At 43.4% G+C, this 19,054-nt stretch overlaps 1 protein-coding gene and 1 long non-coding RNA gene across 3 annotated transcripts in view; one reads left to right on the forward strand and one right to left on the reverse strand.

The window, feature by feature from the left end:
• The window catches only part of ANO2 (anoctamin 2), a 380,970-nt gene that overhangs the window by 279,717 nt on the left and 82,199 nt on the right, over positions 1-19,054 (reverse strand). For both annotated transcript variants that reach the window (XM_024347643.3, XM_024347642.3), the window contains exon 4: positions 11,578-11,676. In XM_024347643.3, the coding sequence (XP_024203411.3) occupies positions 11,578-11,676 (99 nt within the window). The remainder of the gene's footprint in view (positions 1-11,577; positions 11,677-19,054) is intronic.
• Positions 10,229-14,916, forward strand: LOC107967416 (uncharacterized). Its single transcript, XR_001707788.4, has 3 exons — positions 10,229-10,351; positions 11,270-11,369; positions 11,589-14,916. It is a non-coding gene; the product is annotated as an uncharacterized LOC107967416 (long non-coding RNA).

Raw genomic sequence — 19,054 nt, forward strand, 5'->3', positions numbered from 1 at the left:
CGCAGGCAGCCCTCAGGGAGCACAGGATTCCTGCCTATTGCCCTTGGATGGAGCCTCTGAATCCATCTCAGCATCACCCTCCAGCACGCCACCACCACTGGGTGAGATCTGGTGTGCATGACTCACTCTTTCGTTCGCTACCAGCATTTATTTAGTGCCTGCTGTACACCAGGCACTGTTATGGGTGCTGCTGATAAAACAGTTTAGAATAACTTGCTATTGTAACACATTTTCATATTTTTAACGTCACTGTTTCTGGGCCCTGAGTCACACTTGTCCACTGAAAGGCCTCCACGTAGTCAACCGGGCCTAGGGTCTTCCCAGGCTCATACGCACATCCGCCACACGGCCGTGACCATCTCAGGTTCCTCACAGGAACTGCAGCACTTAGGTACCACCAATTATTTTTTCTTATTTTTGACAGTGAGAAGCATTACAGAAAACAAAATGAATAAAAAGCATTCTGCACTCTTTCCAGTCTATTTAAAAAGCAATCAAAGAGCATGCACCGAAAAGCCCATAAAGGTATTAAATATAAACCCTACCCTCCCAGCTGTCCCTCTATTGAAAACAAATGTTAGAGAACAGGCAATGACAGCAAGAGGAAGACCCCACCTATAGCCAACCAACCCTATGTAAACGGCATCAGTTCTAGCTCATTTAAAAAGTTACTGACAATAATAATAACAAGAATCTGTCCAGAAAGTCATGTTGAAGACTGAGTTGGCAGCGAAACTCCTTCCCACGACCGAGGATCTGCAAGTTCTCCATCCTTAATAAAACTCAGGTCAGGCGCTGTGGCTCACACCTGTAATCCCAGAACTTTGGGAGGCCAAGGTGGGTGGATCACTTGTGGTCAGGAGTTTGAGACCAGCCTGGCCAACATGGTGAAACCCTGTCTCTAGTAAAAATACAAAAATGAGCCAGGCATAGTGGCGCACACCTATAATCCCAGCTACTTGGGAGGCTGCGGTATGAGAATTGCTTGAACCTGAGCGACAGAGTTTGCAGTGAGCCGAGATTGCGCCACTGCACTCCAGCCTGGGTGACAGAGCGAGACTCCATCTCAAAAATAAAATAAAATAAAATAAAATAAAATAAAATAAAATAAAATAAATAAACAACAACAAACTCAGAGAATTTCTCCTGATTTTTCTTTCTGGATGTACTGAACTATCAAAAACAGTTCTGATAAAGGAAGGAGTTGGTCAGGGTGAGGAGGGAACGCGGGGCAATTCCTGTTGCCGAATTTCATAGGGCCAGTGTACAGCTGTGAGCTGAAACATCTCTTATCATCCTGAGCGACTCTGCTAGGGATCACAACCCAAACAAGATGCTGGGCAGAGGAAGCATCAATGGGTTAATCAACCTGGTGTTTATTGAGCAAATATTGTTTGAGGAACACCACACTAGAGTTTGCAGGGAACACGTAAGAGATATAAACCATAGTACTTGCTCTCAGGGGGCTTATGATATATTTGGAAACACAAGAGTTAGGACCTGAAGCAGCTGAAGAAAAACTAACAGGTAAGATAAATACTGACTGTTGACTAAGAGTCCGGAAAAGGTAATATCAGCTCGGGCTGAAGGAATAAAGAAAGGTCTATGAAGGAGGTGAAATTTAGGCTGGGCAGCAAAGGATGAGTAGTATTTGTTTATTCAGACAGGAATGGGCAGAATATTCTAGGACCAAGGACAAATACTTAAAGCATTTGGAAAGGCTCCAGCCCATGGAGGAAAGAGTAAAGCACTCTGCTTGGACGAGAGTCTAAATCAGGGAGCTCCATCTAGGCTACACAGAGAGGTGTGGTTTGGAGAAGAGCAGTCCAGCATGGGTAAACCCAGAGAAAGCCCGGTGACATTACCAGGCTTGGGGACACAGGGCAGTTTCAGAATAGGCACCACAGGCAAAGTGTACTACTGTATTTAGAGCAAAGCTTGAAGAGGTGACAGACGTACAACACTTTTACTCTTAGATATCTGTGAACAATCAGAATGTAACTGACCCCAAAAGGTAACTGACCTAAGGCCCCTCAGCCAACATCAATAACAGAGGAAAAAATACATTCACAAATTGTCATTTGCTTTACATGTAGACCACAGCATTTTAAAGCTATGGTAGATAATTCAGGAGCTAATCTTCTTACTGTACGGGTGAGAAAGCTGTCATCCAGGAATGTGGAATAACTCACTGAACAAGACAATATCATTTTTAAAAATGACCATTGAAATCTGTTGCCTCTCCCAGACCAGGATTCTTTAATCTAGGATGGAATTCCCCAGAGTATGTTCTGCAGAACATTGGTTCCTCAGGATATTCATAGGTGTTCAAGTGTTCAGCAGGAAAAGGCCTGAAAAAAATTGAACCAGTTTTTGTGTGTTTGTTTGTTTGTTTGTTTTTTACTACAAGGCTTCTCAAAACTTTGACTGTCCTGGTAAATTGTAATCATTAGTGTTTTCTGAATTTGTTCAACCATGAATTTTTTTTTTTTTTTTTGTAAAACCAAAGACTAGGCTGGGCATGGCACCTCACACCTGTAATCCCAGCACTTTGGGAGGCAGAGGTGGGTGGATAACTTGAGCCCAGGAGTTCGAGACCAGCCTGGGCAACATGGGGGAAACCCCGTCTCTACCAAAAATTAGCCAGGCATGGAGGTGTGTGCCTGTAGTCACAGCTACTCAGGAGGCTGAGGTGGGACAAACACCCGAGCCCAGGAAGTCAAGGTTGCAATAAACTGTGACTGTACCACTGCACTCCAGCCTGGGCAAGATTTTTTGAAACTTTGTCTCAAAATAAAAAAAAAAAAAATGGCCTGGCACGGTGGCTTACGCCTGTAATCCCAGCACTTTGGGAGGCCGAGGCGGTTGGATCACAAGGTCAGGAGACCAAGACCATCCTGTCTAACACGGTGAAACTCCATCTCTACTAAAAATACAAAAAATTAGCTGGGCGTGGTGGCAGGCACCTGTAGTCCCAGCTACTCAGGAGGCTGAGGCCGGAGAATGGCATCAACTCAGGAGTCAGAGCTTGCAGTGAGCCGAGATCGCTCCACTGCACTCCAGCCTGGGCGACAGAGTAAGACTACATCTCAAAAAAAAAAAAAATCCAAAAGAAGAACAAAGACTTTCATTCTAAAAAATATACTTTGAGAAATGCCATTCTAGACCACACTATCCACTACCTCAAGTCCAGTTATGGATTTTTCAGTAAAGTGAGAGAGCAGGAGCGTGGCTTTGGAGTCAGACAGACATGATTTTGAGTCCCTGACTATATCCTTCAAGCTGTGTGCCCTTGGATAAGTTTATTAACCTCTCTAAGTTTCAATTTTCTCATCTATAAAATGAAGCTAACGGTCATATCTACCTCATGTCGTTGTTGTGAAGGTAAAAACAAATCACGTACATAAGGCTCTTACAAAATGGTCTAGCACATGGGATGCAGTATTAACTATATTTAAAACTCAATTTATTTATCAACTTATAAGACTTTTGATCTCAAGATAATTTGTTTTGACTGGCATAATTCAAAGCGGTTTTATGAATCTTTTTCCTCAAAGTCAAATGTAAGAATTATGAAATATGGACAAGCTTTAAAACATGCTAATATCCTTCTTTGCAGACACCTCTTACCGAGGCAGAAGCTGTTACTTAAGCCAATTACTGTATTTGGATATAGAAGTATAAATAGGAAAATAATTCTTGAGTGGAATAAGCTCTTCTTGACATGAGCCACACTGGGTCTCCTTCCACCATTCATAACAAGGTGAGCCTCTACTTCTATTTCATCAAACAGGAATGGAACATGAAAAAGTCATCATAGACATGCCAAGGTCACGTAGGAAGATCCATGCACCAAGTCTCTTCCATAAAACTCCCAAACCCAATGACAACAAATAAACAAGACTACTCCAAGTTATCTTAGAATCTGCAAAGTGGATTCTTGGAATACAGAGAAAGCCAACAAGCCTACCAGAGACCTAGGTCTTCATTTGTCTGCTTACTGCTTCCTGCCCAGAAGAAGAGTGTATTAGTTTCATAGTGCTGCCATAACAAATTATCACAACAAAAATTTATTCTGTCATAGTTGTGAAGGTCACAAGCCTGAAATCAAGGTATCAGTGGGGCTGCACTCCCTCTGAAGGCTGTAAGGGAAAAATTATTTCTTGACTCTTCCAGCTTTGGATGGCCCCAGGCGTTCTTCACTTTGAGCCTGCATAACTCCAGTCTCTGCCTTCTTCACATAACCTTCTCCCCTCTCAAATCTCCTTCTGCCTTTCTCTTATGGGGATACCTGTCATTGGATTTAAGTTCTATTCTAAATCCAGGATGATCTCATCCTGAGATCCTTAACTAATTATATCTGCAAAGATCTTTTTTCCAAATAAGATTACATTTACAGGTTCCAGGGCTAGGACTTGGACGTATCTTTTTGAATGCCACTATTCATTCCCTCACAAAGAGGATTATTGACTTTGAAAGTACAAGCCTTGTGATGGTTCATTGTATGTGTCAACTTGACTGGACCACTGGGTGCCCAGATATTTGGTCAAACATTCTGGGTGTATCTATGAGAGTGTTTTGGGATGAAATGAGCATTTGAGTCAGTAGGCTGAGTAGAGCAGATTACCCTCCCTAATGTGGTGGGCCTCATCCAATCAGTTGAAGGCCTGAATAGAACAAAAAGGCTGACCTTCCCACAGGTAAGGGGAAACTCTTCCTGCCTGACTGCATGAGCTGGGACATCAGTCTTTTCCTGCCTTCAAACTTGAACTGAAACATCAGTTCTTGGGTCTTGAGGCTGCTGGAGCTTCTTCATTGGCTTTCCTAGTTCTCAGGTCTTTGGACATAGACTGGAACTACACCATCAGCTCTCCTGGGTCTCCATCACATGAACTTCAGATCTTGAGACTTCCCAGCCACCATAATTGTATTAATCAATTCCTCATAACACCTCTGTGTGTGTGTGTGTGTGTGTGTGTGTGTGTGTGTGTGTGTGTGTCCTGTTGATTCTGTTTCTCTGGAGAACCCTAATACAAGCCTCAAATCTGGATAACTGAGAAATAAGAGGTGCTGCAGTCCTGGCTGAGTAGAGTCCCTGAGGCCGGGCGAGCACCATGAACCAGGAAGAGGTCCTCCTGTGAAGCTTTTGCAAAAGCCAGGGCTACCAAATCAGTCTCTACAGAGACAATAACAAGTACCTGAGAACAATTTCCAATCATTTCCAAAGCTAAATGGAATTACCTTTCCCTCCTAAAGGGCCACTGAAGCTAACTAAAATGCCAAGTTTCTTTGCTTTTTAACTGGAATTCTATCAGCTCAGTGTGGAAATATCAATTTTCTTCACACTGATAAATAATGCTTAATAGCAATTACATATGTTTTCTCTTCAGGAAAAGAAGATAACTTATTCTTTAATAAATGCAGTTTAGTAGACATAAACATTTCAAAACATGGGTTCAACCGAAAAGAATTAAAGTGTCAGTGGCATTTCTGCTCGAACCTTTATCTTTGAACCCAGTTAGCCCCTCAGAAATTTTCACACATTACTCTGTATTCAACCCTCCCTCAACTACACTTTAACATTACATCCTCAGTTTTATCCAGAATCAGTGCAAGCAATGATCACATGAAGAACATTGCAGAAGCTTGTGTGAACTTATTATTGAAAACATAGTCCCTTGTATTGTTCATGTCATTTACAACAGGAAAAATTTGCCTCCTTTGGCAAAACAGATGCTGATTCCTATAGACGACTGTGAGCCACAGTCCTTTCTGTCTTGGCTACCAGAAAGCCCAGAATGCAACTCTGTCTCTCCTGCATCCATCACCCTTAGTTTTAGTTTCCACTATCATCATTTCCCTTGCACTTCCCTACTTCCCCCCCTCCCCAGTTACATGATTCTTTTTATCTGTCCTTTTACAACCAAAATTCTTTTGGTTGTCATCCATCTCAAGTCCATTTTAGCAAACAGACTAAGACATGAATCAAGTAACCCCAGGTTAATGGGGGCAGAGCCAATAGTGGAACTCAAGGTGGACCACTTGTCACGTTTGCTGTCTCTCCCTTAAAATGGGTGCCTTCAAGCTCTGCCTCCTGCACCACGGGGCCCCAGCCGTCTTCTCACTGGCTTTCCCAGCAACTGCACCGCAGACCTCACAGGTGGAGCCGTCGTGTTTACAGACGCCCCAAGGACCCGCGCTCTAGGAAGTGGAAGTCCCCAGCACATAGTCCAAAGGCCATCTGTTCCTGCACCTCCACAGATTTCATGTCTGGATTTCTGGCTGCCTTGGCAGAGTTGAGGGACTGGGCCTGCTTCCCCCAACATTGCAGAGAAGAGAGAAGAGAGTCAAAGAGCAGAAACATCCCTAGTCTTGTACCAATTGCGCTGCCTGCACACCTTGCTATGAATAACAATACCAACAGCAGTAACAACGGCAATTCTCATGTGTTGTGTGTGCCTCTCTGCCAGGCATTCAGAGAACATCATCACCTCTTCCCTCCACAATGTGTATTACTCCCGTTTTGGAGACGCATGGAGCTCTGAGCCTGCTTTCCTAAAAAGGCATGACTTGCTGGAAGTTAACAGCATCTACTTGCGTGCAAAGGACACATAAGCTAAAGTTCTGGCATGCTCTGAGGGACAGCAAATGAGACCCCTGCAATATCAGTCACTCTATTAACAATAGCTACAAAAGCTCTGACGATTGGACAAAAGGGATTTTTCACCCATCCCAGGCATGTCACTTCTTCCAAATTTAGTGGACTCTGGCTGGATTAATATGATTTCACTGACATGAAAGTCGTCCCTAATAGCCTGCATCGACCTTGTCTCTGCTAGAGGCTTGAGGAATAAGAGAATGTAAAGGATGAGAAACGGAGTGTTCATTCATATATACAAAAAAAGCAAATGAGAAATCAACAGAAATGTTGACCACAATCTCTAGAAGAGCCATCTTGGTAATGAGCAGACGTAAGAAAGCACCTGCTTCCATACCGCCATTTCAAACCTTCTCAGGCTGCTCGGGGCCAAAGGCCAGGCCTTCCCACACCCTTCTGTGCATGGATCTTGAGTGTCCCTCACAAAATGCTGGCTCTTCTGTTGTTGTTTTTGGAAAACAAATGCTTCCTTCCAAGATTCCCCCTCCCAGTTAATATCTGTGCTCAGGACTTGGAGTCCCTGGACACATTACAATGGATTTGTCCAGGTTTGAGATCTCGATTTTGTGATTTCCTCCCCATCTTCCCAGTCTCTCTGGACCCCACTGAGTTATGATCCAAACCTCCACTGCCTGGAGGATGCTTAACTGATCCCGCGCCATGCCTCATTCTTCCTCCACGCTCCCCTCGCCGCCAGGATGTGGCTCTCAGCAAATGTGGTTTTTTTCTCATTTTAAAAAGAGAGCATGCCACCAGCCTCAACACTAGCCCTCCACAGACAGCGAGTCTCGTCTTCCATTTTCCATGCTCCTCTCTCAACTCAGGAACTGGGTTTAACCCAGACCCCCACCCCTGGGATCAGAGCCTCAGATTAATTTTTACAAACATAGCATCCTACCCAGCATACCAAGTTATATCCCCCCTCATCTGTGTATAACACCCTCCATGAGCTCCACTACAAGCCATTGCCTTCTATGATAAAAAGAAGATCTGGGGCCGGGTGCAGTGGCTCACGCCTGTAATCCCAACACTTTGGGAGGCTGAGGCAGATGGATCACTTGAGGTCAGGAGTTCGAGACCAGCCTGGCCAACATGTTGAAACCCTGTCTCTACTAAAAATACAAAAAATAGCCGGGCGTGGTGGCGCGTACTTATAGTCCCAGCTACTTCGGAGGCTGAGGCAAGAGAATCGCTTCAGCCCAGGAGGCAGAGGTTGCAGTGAGCCTAGATTGCACCACTGCACTCCAGCCTGGGTGACAGAGGGACAATCCATCTCAAAAAAAAAAAAAAGAAAAGAAAAAGAAAAGGAAGATCTGGGGCCATGTGGTAAAAGGAAGCCAAAACAGTCCCCCTGAGTCGAGTCTGGGACCAAGAAACTTTGGGGAAAAGTTCTTTCTGTTTTATCTGCAGCCTTGGGGGGCAATCACATGACTTTGCCTCTCCCTACTCCCTAACCCACCACATTGACAAACAGAATTGGTGCTGGGCTAATGAGTTACTACTTGACACAGTATCCCATCACTGCATTGATGTCTGGGCACCTGTACTCCCCCTATGCTGCCCTGTGATTGTCGGCACCCTGAGGGCATGGGTTGTTTCTGCTCCCTCAGTGCCTCTCCAAGGACTTTCTTACAGAGGGAGCACTATCAGTGCTGGCTGCTTCTTTGGTCAGAAAGGAAGTTGACTGGGGGACTAAGAATTGAGAACACACATTAAAATATCTCAGAAAGCAGACACAACAAAATCCTGCATTTACACAACACTGGTTAAGAATCAGATCCTTACAAAAACCTTCTACGAAAAATAGGACAGGTATGAGTATGCCCATATCATAGATGAGGCAACTGAGGCTCTGAGAGATGGGATGACGTCCCCAAACCACACAACGAATAACTGCAGAACCAAGGTTAGAAAGTCTCTTCTTCTGAGGACTCAACTAGTGCTGTGTCTACCAAAATGCAAAGTGGGGAGAGAAACCCAGAGATGGCTGCTTTATACTATGTTCTCACCCTCGCCAACTCATCTACAAGTTCAAATGCAGGTACCACCTAAAAACTACAGATGTAAGTTCCAAACAGTTAATGTATAGGGGCACTGAAACTCTGAAAGCCAATATGTCATTTATGCAAAACTATGCTCTAAAAAGCATAAGCGTGTGAAAAGATAAAGAAGATACCAGAGGGACCAAAGGCAAGCACTACCGGGGAAGCCAAGTCTGGGAGTGAGGAGGAGAAGGTGGCAGAAAGACAAGAGATGTAGAGGTGTCTGGCTGGGTGTGGTGGCTCACGCTTGTAATCCCAACACTTTGGGAAGCCGAGGCAGGCAGATCATGAGGTCAGAAATTCGAGACCAGCTGGCCAACATGGAGAAACCCTGTCTCTACTAAAAATACAAAAATTAGCTGGGTGTGGTAATGAGCACCTGTAATCCCAGCTAATCGGGAAGTTGAGGCAGGAGAATTGCTTGAACCTGGGGGACGGAGATTGCAGTGAGCCGAGATCACACCACTGCACTCCAGTCTGGGCGACAGAGCAAGACTCCATCTCAAAAAAAAAAAAAAAGAGAGATGTGAAGGTGTCATAGGGTGTGCAAAGAACAGAGAGAGAGGCTAAGAGGAGGCATCAGAGGTGGGGGGTGGAAGGAAGAGAGAAGAGAAGGAAAAGAATGAGAGTAGAAAGATGGGAAGGAAAGCAAAGAAGGAAAATAAGCAAGCGGAGGTTGAAAAAGGACACACTTTTCCTATGTCTCTAGGTTTCCCCTAAAAGGATTACCCTGGGGGATGGAAATCATAACATGGGCATTACAGTTTTGCTCACCTCCTTTCCAAGGATCAGCAGCAGAGATTAAAACATAGGAAACAAGACACAAACAGAATGAGGTTAAGAGAACATTACACATTCAGATAAACCAGAGAGAAAGGAGAATAATATATTGGAGTTAGAAGGAAGACAGAAGTAAGAGGAGATAGGGTTGGCCAAAACAGGACCCCACCAGGAGGAAGCAGAAGCCTCCACCCGAAGCAGAAGCCTCCACCCAAAGCTGAAACTAGTATCATGTTGCCAGAAACTCCAGAGAACATTAGCTAAAGAGAAGCAGAGATCCAAAACAAAGATGGTGCCCGCATTTGAGGGCTGCGGTATTAGGAGTGAGAGGACTGAAACTAGGAGACAAAAAACGCAGCAGTGCAATTGAAGGGGAAAGACACAGCGTATTCCTTATGAAACTAAGACACTTCAGGCATGTGACCCCCCTCCCCGACACCAAAAATCACCTTTTGTTGGCAAAATGTTTGTAGCTAATATTCATGTTTGTGTTTGTTCATGGTTTAATAAGCATTTGTCCACCTGCCGTGGAGTTATTGTCCATTGTAATAAATCTATAAGAACAGAACCCATAGACTTTATTCTTCTCAAGTAGAGGATTCATGATGGTATCAGTCACGTGCTGGTATTTGATGAGTGATTTTTGATGGAGATAGCAGATCTGTTGGTAATGAAAATGGTGTTAGGCAACAATGTAAATCAGAATGGTGTTGCTGACTATAATGATAGCACTGAGAGTCGGCATGGTGACGAGGGGGCAGGTGATCACAGTGGTGGTACAGAAGGCAACAAATATGGAATTCTGTTCACAGTGGGCAGCATGAAAACTATGATGATGGTAGTTACAAACAGCAAGATGATCTTTGCCATGGTAAGTCAGCACGTATACAACTACACTATGGAAAGGGATGTGTGTGTGTGTGTGTGTGTGTGTGTGTGTGTGTGTGTGGTGTATATAAGAGAGAGAGAGAGAGAAGGGGGGTGGAGGGAAAGAAAGAGAGACCACCCACAGTTCACCCATGGTTAAACTAGAGTGCCATCTGCCACAGGACCCTCCCTAAGAGACATGGCAGATGGTCAAAGACAATAGCCGCCCCTTTCCCCTAAAATACCTAATGAATAAAGAATGGAGTATCTGTGAGCGCATGCTTCCTTTCTCTTTGGAGCTATTTGCTACATTTTGTTACGCAAGGAGACATGTCACCTAGAAATTCCCTGGGTAGATTTTTTTTTTTTGGTAGAGGTGGGGTTTTGCTGTGTTGCCCAGGCTGGTCTCAAACTTCTGACTTCAAGAGATCCTTCCACTTCTCCCCCACAAAGTGCTGGGATTACAGGCGTGAGCCACCGTGCCTGGCCTCTGGGTAGATTTTTAAATTATGTATAGACTATCCTGGATTGAAAAAAAAAAACTACCTCAAACATCATCTAAACTGTGTGGCTGTCAACCCAGATGTGCATCATCCTGGGGATTTTTTGCCTAACACTGATGAGAACGTCATTCCATACCAACCAAGTAGGTCAAATTCCCAGAGATGGGACACTGGCATGAACAGTTTGAAAACACTTACCAGGTGATCTTAATCAATTCACCTGATTAAGAACCTTCTGATTTACAGAAGAGATAAGTGAAACCCACCACAACACAATATTTAGTGGCAGAATCATAACCAGAATAGGTTTCTCCACAGCAAATTGGTGTTGTTTCCCCTGCCCACTGCTGACGCAGTCAGCGTGGCTTGCAGCCTTCTCTCATTACTCTATTCACTAAAGAAGTGTCTGGCTGTACTAGGACCCCGAGAAGAGAGAAAGGAGGTGAAACAGAAAAATGAAGAACACGGACAGGGACAATGTGTTGCTTCTCATGGAGCAAACCCAGCCAGTGCTCTGAGGTAGGAGGATCTCCCTCCCCACCCCAACTCTTCCCCGTCCCCGTCCCCGTCCCCACCCCCCGCCCCCCACCCCGGCATCATGGGTCCCTGGGGAAGCAAATGTGATTTCAATTCCACAAAACCCACATCCCACCTGGCCCTATTCCCAAATTATTTGCATCCATCCAGCCCTCAGGAGGCCCAGAACCCAGGAGAAACATGCTCATACTTTCTTGGTAGGAACTTTGATCTTCAAGAATTCTGCCTCTCTGGCCAGCACCTGCCACGGGGCGTGTATCCGGACAAAGATGGATCCCTGGCTTTTATTCTGCAAGGTACAAAGAAAGAACAAATGGAAACACTTGTAAGGACATAGCTTAAATTCCTGGTTCTTCAACTGTTCCACACAAGAAGCCCAACCCGTTGTTCTTCAGTTTCTCGTTTTCGTTCTCTTTAAAATTCACCAGGGACCAGTCCCTTCCCACCTGTACCCAGTTCATCAGTCTATTCCAAACATGTTCTCATCGAAAACAGTAGGATAGTGTTCCCAAAGTGTGGCCCCTGGAAGTTTGGTAGCTTCAGAGCAAAAAAACAAAAAACAAAAAAAAACAAAAAAAAAACAAAAAAACAAGTTAAAACAATTTTGGTCACAGATTTGAAATATAAGCAATCATGATTTTCACGGAAATCTCATTACACTCTTAATAACAAGTGGTTGGTTTTCCACTGCTCACACTCAGTGAATAGCCTGCAACTTGTCTCCATTCACACGTTTTCATTGTTTATTGTTCAAGTTTGTATTTTTGTTCTACTGTCATGCTGTTATAGCCCCAAACCACAAAAGTGATCTACTAGAGCCTAGAAGTAATACTATAAATCATAATGACAATGGTACAATGCAGAATAATATAAACAGGGCTCCTATATGAATACAGAACATGAATCTATGTCTCAGGATAAGTGACTGTGTTGCGTGTTGATTTCTCTCAAAACATGAAAAATAAGGACAGAAAATGCAGTGATAAGTATTTGAAAGTCAGGTTTCATTGACCCAGCAATTCATCTGGCCCTTGTCACCATGACTGTTACAAATAGGTGTCAGATTATGAGAGGAAGGCACCTCATCTTCAAATAAACATTCACTTTTTTTTTTTTTTTCAAAACAAGCACGCACAGGGGAAAAAATACTTTCCGTTATGAATTTAATTAATTTTGTCACTAAAGAACTAAAGAGGACCAAAACCAAGTAGGAAAAACTGGCAGAAGTCTCATTATTGGTGAGAAGTTTCTAAAACTACCTGCAAAATTAAGCACAAGCATTGTGTTTAAACTCCTTCACTGTGTTCAGAGAGAAGGAACGAGCTGATAGCACAATCCTTCATTCCGCCCTCTGATCTTGGTTTAGTGTTGAAGACTATATAGAAAATCTTCAACTCACAGGCTCTGACTGTCTGCATTTTCAGTGTGCCTGGCAGAGAGATAGATGGTAAATAGAAGACTACGTCCCCCCACTGAAGAACACTGTCTATGGAGGAGGTGCTCACATGTGCTTTTGAAATGATGAACAAAATAAAAAGATATTTTATGGCACTTATTAATGCAAGTGAAAACTATTTCTATTATTCTTCAATGGCAGCTCCAAAATATGTTCAGTAATTCAAACATCCAGAACCAAACCTCACTTTGAGGAAGAAAGCTCATGACTTACAAGGCAGAAAAATGAAGAATAAACCAAGATTTCAAAAGGAGATTGGACTATGGTGTGAAAGCCTTGGGTAGTCTAGAGTTTGACAATATCTGAAAATAACAATTACCACAATGCATATTTATTGACTGTGTATTATGCGCCAGAACTGAGTTAGGTGGTCACGTGCATTGGCTCACACAATATTTGCAACTATGCTGTAAGGCCAGTACTACCACAATCTCTATTCCACAGCTGAGGAAACCAAGGCAGGGAAAATGTAAATGATTTGCCCAAAGTTACACAGATAGTGCAGTAAAGATAGTGTTGAGACATGACATGGTCACTCAGGATAATTAAGAAACACACCCAAGGACTGTAACACGACACAAAGACATGTTTTTAGGCTAAAATCAAATCCAAGGGTTGATAAGGAACCTATGTGGCAGCCCTAAAATGAAACCTTCCCAATCCCAAGTGTGACATCATTCTGACAAAATACTGAAAGTGGCCTTCAGCAAGAAATCTCCCCAATTTTATCTTTGGTTATGCAGGACTGCTAGATAGAATCATCAATCACTTGCTGCTACTTCTAACTGTAATTTAAGCTTTTCCAATTAAGTGAAAATAAAGGGCAAGAAAAGAAACCATCTGTGGAGCTGACCTGCAAGCCCAGCTCTCCATCACGGCCCCAGAAATTATGTTTTTGGTGAAAGATGGCAAACAGCATCATCCCTCTCGCTAAGAGGAGATCACAAGGATTATGAATGTTAACACATTACCCTTTGTCTTTATTTTCAAACTGTGATGAATGCTGTTTTAACTTTCTTTAGGGTCGGTGGCTCAAGTGTGTAACAGATGTCCATTAAGTGGGTGCAGATGTTCTAAGTTTGAGGTAGGGTTGGGAGGGCAAGGGTCAAATTCCAAGATCTTGGTGGCAGACTGCTAGCTGTCCCCTGACAGCTGTTCTCATGTTCTTCATTTTTAACAAAGCACGTGGCCATCCAGCATTAAGACCACATCTCCCTTGCAATGAGGTGTTTCCATAAACAGTATTTCTGGCCAATGTCGCAAGGTGGAAGTATCTGGTAACCTTCTTCAAATACAGCAAGTAGGTGCTTTTTGCCCCGTCATTTTCTTCCGTCCCCTTAACCCGCTGCCTGGAAGATGGACACAGACATTTTAGACCTTAAGGTTAAAGTCCGGGCCAGAAACAGCAAAGTGTCAAGAGAGAAGCTGGCTCTGGCTCTAGAGAGTGTCATAGCAGCCCTGGGCTGCCTTTAGATTTTTATGTGAAAGATAGAATTCTACCTTGTTTATCCATGGTGATTTTAGAGGCTCTATCCATTGCAGCCTAATCTTACACTAACCAATGCAAAATCGTTTCCCAGTATGGGGTTAACTTCCTCCAGCAAAGCATGCATCTCCACTCTCCTCAAAAGGAACTTGTTTAAAATGAAAACAAAAGCAGGAATGCAGTTTTGTGGATCTAGTCATGTTCCTTTCATGCTGTGCAATATTGTTACCTTCTCATAAAAAGGAAAACATACCCACCATTGTGAAATATTAGCTGATGTGACTGGTTGTGTCTCCAAAGAAAAAAGTAACTCCTTGAAAGCTCCGGAGCACAACCATCACCAAATGAATCCCCCAGGAATCTAAACATGAAGATTAACATGTATTGACTTTAAAATAATTTTTTCCTTGTCCCCCAGGCCACTCTGACATCCATTCTGCCCTGCCTGTGGGTGTGGGTTCCTTTAGGCATAGTAGGGGAGTGGAAGAGCTTGGAGCTTCCAAGTTAGACAGAACAAGATCTGAATCCTTAGTTATTGTGAATAGTCCTGCAATAAACATGGGGGTGCAGGTATCCCCTTGATATACTGATTTCTTTTCCTTTGGGTACATACCCAAGAATGGGATTGCTAGGTCATATGCCAGTCCCATTTTTCGTTTTTGAGGGACCTCCATTCTGCTTTCCATAATGGCTATACCAATTTACATTCCTACCAGCAGTATGTGAGAGTTCCCTTTTCACTGCGTCCTTGCCAGCCTTTATTTTTTTGGTCTTTTTTATAATAGCCATTCTAACTGGGGTGAGATGATATCTCACTGTGATTTTGATTTGCATTCCTCGATGATCAGTGATGTTAAGCATTTTTTCATATACCTGTTGTCCATTTCTATGTCTTCTTTTATGAAGTGTTTATTTAGATCCTTTGCCCAGTTTTTAATTAGATTATTTGTTGAATCAACCTAAATGTCCATCAAGAGAGGAATGGATAAAAGAAATGTGATAGATAGATAGATAGATAGATAGATAGATAGATGCCCACTGGAATAGTACTCAGCCATAAAAAGAATGATATCCTGCTATTCACAGCAATATGGATGAGCCTGGAGGACATCATGTTAAGTGAAATAGGCCAGACACAGAAAGACAAATACCACATGTTCTCACTCATATGCGGAAACTAAAGAATATTTGAGCTTATGGAAGTAGAGCATAGAATTGTGGTTATTAGAGGCTGGGCAAAATGTGGAGAGGGGAGGATGGGGAGAGGTTGGTTAATGGATCCAAAGTTAAGCTAGATAGGAGGAATACCTTCCAGTGTTCTGCAGCACTGCAGGGTGAATAGGATTAATATAATTTATTGTATGTTTCCAAAAAGTTAGAAGAGAGGATTGTGAATATTTACAACACAAAGAAATGATATATTAGGGGTGACAGATATGCTAACTACCCTGATTTAATCATTACACATTGCATATATGTATCAAAATATCACTCTGTATCCCATAAGTATGTACAGTTACATCAACTAAAAGTAAAAGGAAAAAATATATTTGTGACAGCATTATTTCTAATAGCAAAATACTGAAAACAACCAAAATTAATTATGGAACAAGATTAGAAAGGGAAAAAAACTATCTAGGTGTATAGCTTCCCTCATAGTTTAGAGATTCAAATAGAATCAGTAATTCCCACTAATTCTGGAATCTTCACCACCTGAAAATAAACGGAGACCTATGCCTCAATTATTTTTAAAAAAATTATTTGCCTCCAGAATTTTGCAGCTGTGGGAGCTTAGGCAAGTCACTTAACCAAATGAGCCTCACCTTCTTTATCTGAATAAGGAGGATGAGAAATGTTGCATGGCTGTTGTGAGAACTGCAGATGAAGTAGGTGAAGTCCCTGCTAGTGTGCCTGAAATGTGGAGTGTTCAATAAACGTCAGGCATTACTATAGCGATTAGCTCTACCCAGGTAAAACGACTGCTTCTTGACTGCGGGACAGTATCTGAAACTTCTTCTGTATTCTTCAAGCACCTAGCACGAGACTGCACACACAGCAGGTCCTCACTGGGGAAAACCAGTTCCCGTTAGATTAAAATTGTGAGTGAGTAATCCTGGTTCCTTTATTGCCTTTCACTTTTAAAATTATCTACAAGATTTTCAAAATGTCCCACATGTCCTAAAGGAAATCACAGGTTCAAAATACAGTGCATCTCCAGAATTTGGGGACAAGGTCGGAAAATATAACTTGCTGAAATCGACAGGAAATTTAACACAACATTAAGAGATTAGCCATCAGAGGATATAATCCATCCCTAAAGAAGATGTTATCAATAAGTAATCAATATGACTGGAGGGGCTCCCAAATCTCAACAGGCAACTAAAACTTCAGTTCGTGTAAAATGAGCTGTAACACATAATTTGGTCCTTGTCATCACAGAAGGGAGAACCAGGGCACAGATATTTCTGTAGGAAGGCCCAGGCCTGTCAGTCTAAGGTAGGTAATTTTTCCAGGGACATGCAATGTGAAATATATAACAGAGCAGGAAATGTCTCTAGCTTAGTTGAAATGTCTCAAAAAACTATGCAATCCTTTCACTGTGACTCCATTTTCATAAAGCCCTACAAACCCTGCTTCTCTAGTTCTTGTTATCAGGGAGAGTTACCCAAGAAGATGGTGTGAGTACTGTGGCCAAAGGAAATGAATACTCCTCAGTCAGAGCGTGACTTCTGAGTTCACCGGTCTCTCTCTTTTTTTTTTTCCAAGATGGGGTCTTGGTTTGTCTCCCAGGCTGGAGTGCAGTGGCACGATCTTGGCTCACTGCAACCACCTCCCAGGTTCAAGCAATCCTCCCACCTCAGCCTCCCGAGAAGCTCGGACTACAGGTGTGTGCCACCATACCCAGCTATTTTTTAAATACTTTTTAAAGATGGAGTTTTGCCATTTTCCCCAGCCTGGTCTCAAACTCTTGAACTCAAGCGATCCACCTGCCTTGGCCTCCTAAAGTGCTAGAATTACAGACGTGAGTCACCACATCTGACCTGTCCATTTCTTTTAACTCATGATGTTCACTGGTTTCCCAGACCTGTCCTCCACTAAGTAAACTGGTAGAGAACTGAGTTCACAAAGAGGCTAAGTCACGTCTCATCTTGAACCTGTGCCCTGCCCAGTCTGCTGACGTCTCACTCCCTCCCTACCCCACTTCCTCTCTAAAGTTAACTCAACAGCAAGCCTGATAATTTGCACATGGTCTAAGGTACCAGCCCCTCTCACCCTCCTCCCCAGGCTCCAGCACCCAGCCCTTCTCACTGTCATCTGGCTGTTCCACCAGCTTCCTACCCTCGAGCCTCCTCACATTCTATCCCTCCATTGCAAAGCTCTCATCATCCCCCATCCCAACCAACTCCTATTTGGGTCTCAGCTTAAACATTCCTTCCTCAGGAAGCCTCTTCCTGAGCCGTGGATTATGCCTGGTCCCTTCCTCTTGCTTGTACCATTCCTTGTCTTTCTCCTTCACAGCACGGACCCACTATCACAATCATTGTGTCACTAGGTATCTCATACCCTTCTTCTCTGCTAGACCTGTAGCTCCATGAGGACAAAGAATGAGTCTGTCTTGTTGTTTGCTTTGTCCTCAGCAGCCACCACAGTACCTGACGTATAGTAAGTGCTCAGTAAGTATTTCTGGCAACTTCAGTACACATATACTGTATTCCTAGTGGATTCCATTTGGATCCTGTGACCAATCTCTAAAAATTAGCTACCATGGCCCACAAAGTAATTGGTGACCTTTGGCCAACAGAATTTAAATCTAATTCAGTTTTGAGAAAATAATTCAATTACCCTTAAGTGTCATTCTTGAATGTGTCTCTCATATTGACAGCTAAAGTTACTAAAGTTTCCACCTGACCAGGAACTATCTAAAGATCGTGGAGGGCCTCTCCATCCTGTTGGTAGCCCCAGATGCTCACCGCATTTGCAGACTGCCGTTCCCTTTCCTAGAGGCCAAAGGAATTGACACAGCCTCACTCGTGCTCACAAAACACAACCTGAACTGGATATATCAGAAACTTTTCTGCCTCATAGGCTTCTGGGGGTGTTATAGCATTAAGGAGAAGAATCAGGAATACTCTGGAAAATAGACAAGGCTTCAAATGGCAGTCTTTGATGTCTTCACTCAGCAAGCATTAGACTGCCATGATGCTAGTCAACACCCCATGCTGATAGTTCAAGGCAGGGCCAGCTTAGGGACACACAGGAATTTCAGAATGATGAACTGATTTGGCCACAGGACTCTAGAGTTGGAAACACCTCCAAGCACACCTAACATATCTTTCTCCAGTAACAAAGGAAGACCTGCAGCCCGAGAGTCTGTGCTGCATAAGCATAGACACACAGCTAATTACAAGCAGATCCAGGTCTCCTGGCACCAGCATTCATCCCACCCTTCCATCCTAAGGGCTGCCAACCATCCACGGCAATCCTGCAGCCCCTCCCTTCACAAGAAATTAGGGAGGTAGGGGAAGGAGGAATGGGCTAGGGAGTGAGGGAAGAAGGGGTTCGTACCCCCAGCCACCTCTCTCCCACACTCCAGGCTCCTAGCAGGGACTGCAGGCCGTGCTCCTGGTGAAGTTATCCTCATTGTTTTTGTCTTGTTGTTGTTATCCAAAGCTTGCATGTGGATAAACAAGACAACGACCTCTCTCTAGAGAGACAATAGTGAGC

Source organism: Pan troglodytes, chromosome 10 (genome assembly GCF_028858775.2).
Source record: "Pan troglodytes isolate AG18354 chromosome 10, NHGRI_mPanTro3-v2.0_pri, whole genome shotgun sequence".
NCBI lineage: Eukaryota > Metazoa > Chordata > Mammalia > Primates > Hominidae > Pan > Pan troglodytes.